Source organism: Topomyia yanbarensis, chromosome 3 (assembly GCF_030247195.1).
Source record: "Topomyia yanbarensis strain Yona2022 chromosome 3, ASM3024719v1, whole genome shotgun sequence".
In the NCBI taxonomy this organism is placed as follows: domain Eukaryota; kingdom Metazoa; phylum Arthropoda; class Insecta; order Diptera; family Culicidae; genus Topomyia; species Topomyia yanbarensis.
Window position 1 is genome coordinate 310,132,627 of NC_080672.1, and position 8,888 is coordinate 310,141,514.

The 8,888-nt window shown below is 35.8% G+C and overlaps 1 protein-coding gene across 2 annotated transcripts in view; it reads right to left on the reverse strand.

The window, feature by feature from the left end:
• The window catches only part of LOC131692835 (protein lin-28 homolog), a 75,924-nt gene extending 67,421 nt beyond the window's left edge, over positions 1 to 8,503 (reverse strand). Inside the window, exon 1 of one of the 2 annotated variants that reach the window (XM_058980148.1) lies at positions 8,153 to 8,503. In XM_058980148.1, the coding sequence (XP_058836131.1) occupies positions 8,153 to 8,222 (70 nt within the window). In that variant the 5' untranslated portion in view covers positions 8,223 to 8,503. Of the gene's footprint in view, positions 1 to 7,901; positions 7,980 to 8,152 lie in introns of those variants that run through there. The other variant, XM_058980149.1, reaches the window with a different exon arrangement.
• Positions 8,504 to 8,888: the final 385 nt, after the last annotated feature.

The window sequence follows — 8,888 nt, forward strand, 5'->3', positions numbered from 1 at the left end:
AAATTAGCTATAATAATAAAGATATTAGATTAATAGAATAAATTAATTTGTGTCAGATTAACAATTTTGTTGAAATAAATAAAACTGAATGATTGTACAAATAGAAAAAATATTGAAATATTGAATATTGAAACATGAACTGGAACAAAATTGATAAAAGAGGCTAAATGCATTAAATGAATAAACTAATCAAAATGCACTCAAATAATTAAATGAATAAAATAAATGAGCTAAAGAAAATTAACTCAAATGAATAAAAAACAGAATGAAAAACGCTTTTAATCCACCTAACAGTGTGATGAGACATTTCTTATAACTATTATCACTCTCTTCGGATATTATATCGTTTGAGAACATTTAGAACTTGATGCTTCGCGATGTTTTTGATAACACATACTACATGGGAAAGTGGCAGGACTCAGAGAATCGCTCAAATCAGCATAGGACAACATCAGTGCTAGAAATCTCAAATCAAATCAATGGGAAGCGAAAAAATGGCCCATAAAATAGACATAGCTACGAATTATTGTTAATGCTCTGTTAATAAAATATCTAAATTGTGGTGGGAAAACTGAATTTTCCTAAAGGGGTTATATATTGTACTGAGCCAAAAAAATCGCATTTTTTTTAATCGATTTGAAGTTTATACTTTACCCTTTGGCGATTGTTTACTTTTTCGGTCCCACCTATCAGCATTGAAGTATCGTTCTTACGTTTTTTTACAATAACTACAGTTCTACACCACCGATTTCGTCCGGGTTTTTTTCAATAGCGATCATTGTTACTATTTACAGCTGATATCAGCTTGATAATCCTAAAAAAATACGAAAATGACAGTTTCGCTTCTAAACTGCTAGCAAAAAAAGTATCGCCCTGTTTGTTTGCATGGAGCGTGGAGGGCGAAACTTTAAATAAACAAACAAAAATACAGTTTCGCCCGTTGTATTTTTTGCTGTAGTTTAAGAAAGCAATATCGTAGAATCAAAATTTTTAGGTTAATTGGTTGCGTTTCAAAGCCCTCATTCGCATGTATGAAAAAAGCCTTATGTTTACATTTGTAAGTATCGCCATTTTTACAAAAAAGGGTTGAAATGAAATCGCAGCTCCTGATATCACGCTATTTCTGAAGTGCATGCGTGCATAGTTCCAAATTTTACTTCGACATCGACTTTTTCTAAAGGTGACTTCCCAGTAGTATCCTTGATTTAAATTATTATCGCTAATCCTAATGCCAAAGAACAAATAAAAACCTCTCGAAAACGAACCGTTTGGAAAAATCATCATCATTACTGGAATTTTCATTTTCACGAATCTTTTCGATAACCTTCCGTCACTTGCGTTAATGCACTGGGTGCACAGTGCTCTGAAAATCTAGCGAAATCGTCTTAGGGCACCAGCGGGTCTAATTCAGAGCTATTTGCACGGCGAGTTAAATCTGTAAAGAATACTAAAAATTTATTTCTATTCCATAATTTTCAGTTCAGCAATTCGAGAGATCGTGCTCACCGCAAGCCATGAAAAATAGACTACGTTGTGAAGCGATGGTCACTATTTATTAAAAAATCACGGTTAAATAAAAAATTAAACTATTAAAAAAATTTCAAATAGTTTATAATTTTCACAAACTTATTAGGAAAAATTGTTTAATAAGCTTTCGTAATATTGTGTAGGAAAAAAGCTGAAAATTTCAGTATTTTCTCTATCTGCAACATATAAACCCTTAAGTATACCAATTAATTGGTATACGAATTGGAATAAGTTCGCCAAATTTTGGAAGAAATCTATAAAATAACCCCTTGAAAGCTACCTAAACATTGTTGTAGTTCGATGCAATAAAAAAAACCCCAAAAATGAAATGTACCTATTTATGTGAAACACAGTGAATAATACATGCAGTAAAGACCCATTTTTATCAATCTCATGGTGTATTTTAGGCTGACAAAATGGGGACATTGACTAAATCGGGCATTTTTTTTTCTTTATAATAAACTGAAGCTGTTAAAATATTCTTCCCGTCCCTTGATGTAGTATGATTACTATTTCTGATTATGATGAACTTTTTATTTTTGCATATTTCCATCTTCATGATACGGAAAACATGCTCAAGAAAGGATTTACTCGAATTCAGTCTTGTTCGTCTGCTAGAGCCCATCAAACCTATGTTCATATTTGGCTCATAAAATTGGGGTGTCAATGTATTATAATAGATATTCAGCATTCGAAGAAGTTTCTTGTGAACGACTGTAGAACGACTTTGTTTCTACTTACTTGAAGTCAGCGGCGTAGCCAGAAATTCGGTTTGGGGGGGGGGGGGGGGTTGGTGAAACTCGATTTTACTGTCCAAACGACATAATTCCGAAACCATAATTTTTGAAGTTTTAAAATTATGCAGAATTATTTTCCAGAAAATAGTAACAAGGTTCGTGTCTTTAGCGAATTTGTTGAGACTTTATTGTAGTCATGAATATTAGCCTGAGAAAATTCACCACAAATACTTCTTAGACGATATACCGTCAAAATAATTTTATCAAATGATGCGCTGTTTAACGTTTGTAAAACTCATCGAAGATACTAAACCTCGGAAATCGGCGGTTTCAAAATGATGCTACCTTGACTGTTTTACTGTTTTTGAACATTTGACCTATACATATAATTGGTCATACAACAAAAATCAAATGCTCATCAAAATCGATCAGAACCTGCTAGAGTCGAATGGAAATCGTCATTTTTCATAAATTTCTCTCTACATTCGGAAAGTGTTATACTCGTTATTAATCATATTACGTTTTCGTCTCAACTCGACGCATTCCCAAAATATAAACCTGTTTTAATCTACCTAGTGGTGCAATTGTGCTTTTCTCATTTGTCCAGACTACGATTCCATGGCTGGTTATGTTCAATACAATGGTGGAAATGAATATTACATGTTCAGTACGATTTGCACATACATACAATGGATCGACAGCCACGATCTTGAGATACTATGTGTTGATACTGAAACATCGCTTGAAACCAGCTGTGGATCATGGAGAAAGATCCGGGAGGTCCGGGTCCTGCCGAATTTCCAACTTGTTAAGAAATTTTAAACTAGTTTTAATTTTAAAGTAGCAACCCCTCACTGCATACTCCCTCCGGGCCGGTATGATTGACGATTTTTAGAGTTTAACTTCGCTTCCTATTAAATAAAGACCCTTATTACAGTACATCTCTACAAAAGCGAGCTCAATTTGAAAAGAAATCTAAGGATTATGATTGATAACAGACCTCTGGAATTTTCTATTGGGATGTTTTCAGGCAGGAATTTGATATTGATGCAATTAGACAACTGTGAAATCAAGACCAATAGATCAGTTACATATCAGGACCCCATTCCGACAATTTATCAAAAGTCCTCATGATGTTTACAACAACAGGTTATCAATCTACGGATCAGATAATTGTTATTGTAATATTGAATTAAATCAGTAAATTTTCAACTTCAATCCAATATTTTTTTTTGGGTGTGGTGGGGGGGGGGGAGTTGTATGGTGTTAAACTCCAAAACCTTCTCTTGGCTACGCCGTTGCTTGGAGTTATTTATTTCGCTAGTCATTTTCCGATATGTTTCAGATCGATCCGATGGTCATAAGTTAGTAAAATTGCAGTCAGAAGGTTCGCACAAATGAACATTTTTGCACTGATAAGTTATCAAGTTCCTTCCAAACAACATGGAAGTGTTCGGTGATTATTTCTAGCGGTTGTAGATAGAAAAATGATATACAAAATTCGATTTATCGAAATAATGTTTGGCTTATTTCAATGGATTATTACTATATTGAACAATAAATAGGCGACAAAGAGTAAACCACAAACAACAAGCCATAACTTTTAAAGTATTCAAAATAGATATTTGAAGTCTTCAGTAAAGTTATTCGCAAAAGTAAGAGCTACAAATTTGCTGAAGGCATCATTTCGATATAATCACTTCCAAGAAAATTTGTGAAAATATCTCACTCATAGGGTGATAAATCAGCAAAAGCACAATACCAAAAGAAAGAGAATATTGCCTCCATTATATTGTCCGAAGATACTATTGACCTAAAATAAGCCGTTTTGGCGTTAATAATAGATTACATGTTTTTGGTCATATTTCTGACAATGGAAAATGATAAAAATCTTTCGTCCGAATTTAATGTTGAATATCTCTTTTGATAATAGTCCGATTTCAACAATCTATAGCTTGTTCGAAAGGTATTCGTTAAAGCTGTCTAAAAACATATAAATTGTTAACCTATATTGTCAATTTCGGCAGATAATTAAAAAAACTGCAAAAAACGCCCTTTCTACGCATTCAAACATTTATATCTTGGAAACTAAACATCAGAATCAAAAACAAATTAATAGCGTTCATACTGTTTTTTAGTTCTTTCATTTAAAATTGGTTTGGATTAAATCGGTTCAGCCATTGCTGAGAAACACGAATGAGAATTTGTCCGTTACATACACACACACAGACACACACACGCACAGACATTGTCCCAAATCGTCGAGCTGAGTCGATTGGTATATAAGACTCGGCCCTCCGGGCCTCGGAAAAAATCTTGAAAGTTTGAGCGAATTCTATACATTTCTTTTATAAGAAATGTAAAAAATGATTAAAATGAAATGATCATATATTAAATATCAGTCCAACGTTTAAAACGAATATAATAAACAAAACGAATATAATTCATGAAATTATTAAACTAAAAAGAACAGTATATGAAATGAAATTGAAGACCAAAATGATTTGAATCAAGCAAATGAGTAAAACAAATTGGACGAATTTGAGAATGGCTAATTTTGCTCTTCTTTTCTGTTTTCACCTATTCGAATCATTCTTCTTGTTTTGACGCCGTCGTTTAAGATTACCTGGTGTTTCTACTTTATTGATGGACATTACTTAGTTATCAGGATACTGTAACGTTCAACTTATATTGGAATTCAAAGATATCTTTTTGGTTACAAATTTTTGGAAAAATATGCTATTTGTGTCAAATGGTAAACGCACCGTAGGAGCATAGTACCAACAGGTGACTAAAAAAAGTTGTCTTATTTTCATTGAGTTGCGTTGTGACGATGATTTTGGCGGATTGCACACTGACTTCATAATTTTTGACTGCTGATTATCGAATAAGAGTTGCTTAGGAAGTGGTAAGCAGGAATTCATACCAACCCGACCCATATTAAAACATCAACAGCATGATAGCTATCATTGCCGGCTTCCTACTTAAGGAGGTCTTCTACTCTCATGGTTTCAAAAAATTGATTTTTCTTTCTTTGTTTGATTTCAATATATATGTATATGAGAATACGCCACAGAAATGATTTGGTGAAAATCATATTCCTTGGCATGTTTCTGGGAACCGAAAGGTAGCCATCTCGCGGCGCACCACGATGGCGTTTGTCTATCGAAAAATCATTGTTTAAAGAATTCACCGGTCCATTCTTGACGGTTTATGTATATGTGAGCGCCTGTGAATGGTGTCTTGTTTTTTTGGTACGAGATTATCGTACCGAAGAAAGAATGCGTTGGACATGTTGAGAAGCGTATGGGAACGAGATTACGAAAATTGAAGTAAAAAAAACAAAGGTATCGGTTGGGAAGCAAAGGGATAGTTGACGGACAAATCAATCGGCCAGCGAACAAAATTTTATGGACTTGGGATTCGGAGAAACTCAAATTTTGCAGAACATATACGAAATGCAATCTGGGCTTCCCTCGAACACTGCTCGTCATCGAACGAAAATCCCCATGAGTCTCTGAATAGCAGAATATGTTCCTTAGCGCCAAAACACATGCACAAATTCTGGCAGGCAGGTGGTCAACGTTGTGATTTTCTTGGAGTTAGTATCTTCAACCAAGGATTTTCATCGATCGTACAAGCTATGGAGGTGATGGAAATCACGTTCGGGACTGAAGCTGAAAGATGTGCTACTCGACTCGAAAGTTAACGTATAACTCGTTCTGAACGCAAAGTGGGTGTAGCGGCAAAACAGGCCCGAATTCAACAGAGAGAGAGAGAGAGAGAGAGAGAGAGAGAGAGAGAGAGAGAGCAAAATGTGCAAAGCCAAGAACATTTTCATGATGAAGAAGGTGAGCTCGTCGGACCCGGTATAGTAGATTATCTAGTAAGTTACTATAATTGTGTTTGTGCCAATTTTTATGGCCCCTAATAGGCCAAAAAATAACGTAAATATTGGAAGTTTACACAAATCGCTAGATAACTTTTACTAATTATAAAGTAAAAGAAATCCCTCTCGTCTATACATAGCCAACGTGACTATGATTATAAAAAATATGAGTTTTCTAATCACAGATTACCCAATTTGCCACAACTTTACTTAAGCTGGACCCATGCAGTTTCAACATCAGTGAATGTTTCAAGGTCGCGAGAGATTTTTCTTCTCGTCTTCAAAAGTAAAATTGAAAAGTCGAAACATGTATCTTCAAAATAAAAAAAAAGTTTCTAAATCCATTGAATAGATGCTTTACAATTTATTCCCAAAAAAGTGCTCAATTTTGGGCCTCGCGAGTAGAAGACTTCCTTAAGTTCTTAGGATCATTCATCGAAGAAGCATCAGCTTCCATGTCGAACAGAGACGAAACTCTGCAATTAGTTCACACGAATACAAGGGGAATGTTAATTCAATTTTGTCGAAAGAATCATGCTGCAGAATTAACAAATTCCAGAAATATATTTAATGAGATTTTCGTTTTTTGACAGCGCACTACACCGGTGTAGTCTGTACTAAACCTATTCAAACTTGAGTGTAATCACTCTATCTCTTTTTTTGCACTACACCGGTGTAGCACAAGGTAAACTGGAAAATGCTTTAAGATTATTACAGTTATAGCAACATTTCCACTACGTTGTAATTTTCCAAGTCAGTATTGAAAAGTTTTGGCTCAGTTGCAACCTCCAAATCAAAGCTACCTAAGTAATTCTGGGTTTCACAATAACCGTGGTCGTAGTCCCCGTTTAGTCTCAATAGTTTGACTTTCACAAAGTTTGTATTGTCTTTATTATTTGTTGCAATTGCGCATTCTATTTTTTATTTCATTTATAAAGGTTTTTACCTAAGGATTATTCACCTCTTTGCATCCTATTTATTTTTTTACCCAGATTATCAGCTAGATACTTAAATGCAGATTAAATTGTAGATTTTCATATTGTTGCAGATGTCTTTTTCGTGATTAGTGACAGCTTTGCGTTTTTAAATTTTCTCGATCTAGTTACCACAAATACAATCATTTCAAAGTCTTTCAAATTTGTGAGAAATTTTCAATCACCAGAAAAAAACAAAAGAAGGCGGCAAGTGAAGGACAAAAGGACACATTTTTACCATCTTTACTTTAACCGACTAGATTCACTAATTTGCTCTAGATGAACATTTATTATTCAATCCAATCAGTGCCCCTATCTCTATGAACACAACTGATCATTTTTTTTTATTTGGTTTTGTAATTTTAGAGCTAAGAATCTGCTGATTGGAGTGATTTTTGAAACACTGGTTAAGATATTGCTGCTAACAGTAGAATTCAATTCGAAACCTCGAAAGTTGAATGCAAAATTGTGGCTATTGGCATCTTTGTAATATTTTGAAGAGACGAACGTGAAAGAAACCAAACAAATCAGTTGAAATAAGAACTCCTGTGCATGGATCTGTACTATACAAGCTACTGCCAGGGAGTTAACGAAAAACTCCGTCTGGACAGGTTCAAGAATTATTAATCGTGTCTCTCTTGGCCCACTCTGTGGTGAAGATATCCCCTACGACAAAATTTTTTATGAAAATTCTCACACAAAACAAGACATTACACTTGCCTCTGGCAATCCACAAGATAATAGGTCACAGCAGGTAATGTGTTATGTACATACCGTGCGACCCTTGCCTGTAATAAGACCCACACGTTTCAAAAATAGGTAACATCAAATTTGCTTGTCACTCGGGAAAATCCTCTGCGTCACCTCTTTGCTTGCTTCCTGGTGTCATTCATAACAAAGGACGACCGAGGTCGCACCAGTGAGTACACAATGGCCCCTGGTTTTATACCTGCGATGCGCCCTAGATTAAAATTCAATGACTTCCATTCAGTTCGAATTCGATTTGTTTAGTTGATGCTATATACCTTCCGATTGGAAAGCGCCGCTACTTTCAGGAAGCTGCTCGCCGAGTTCTTCGGCGGTATCCTTTTCCATTGTTACTGCAATTGATTGATTTTTCTATCGGTCCAATCGATGGGGAACAATTTTTGCTAATGCAATTAGTTACACTCTCGGCTGACGCATTTCACTAAGCTGGTCACAATTGAACTTCGTTCGAGTTACTGGTTCACATGCGATTGTTGAAATTTCAAAACACCACAACGCAATTCATCAGCAGCCATAGAAAATTCATCGCACTACGCACCAATGCACTACAACTAAATACAATTCGAGAGCTCCACTGTCCCACCAATGCACCGATGAACTTCCGCAAACAGCACCACTGACTGGCTGAAGACCTGCGTAGATTAGCGGGTCGAACGCGCGCGCTCCGTTTTCACGTTTTCCGCACTTCCTATCGACTGGTCTATGCTGCGTTAGTTTCCAATGTTTATGCTCCACTGTACCCGAAAAAAGAAAATCATAGCTCTACAATCATCCAGTGTACAGACAAGAGAAAGACGCACCAGCAATCCGACTATCTCGCTCGCACTCACACTCACACTCTGGGCCCAAAATGTTTTTGGCAATGTGCGTCTACGCACTAATAACGGGGGAAGGTCATTTCCCGTTTTGATGCTGTCGGGGGTAGCGCGGGTGCGAACGAGATAGCATCAGTTCCATTCGGTAGCGCGAAGGTTGAGGCGTAGTGCGTGTTTA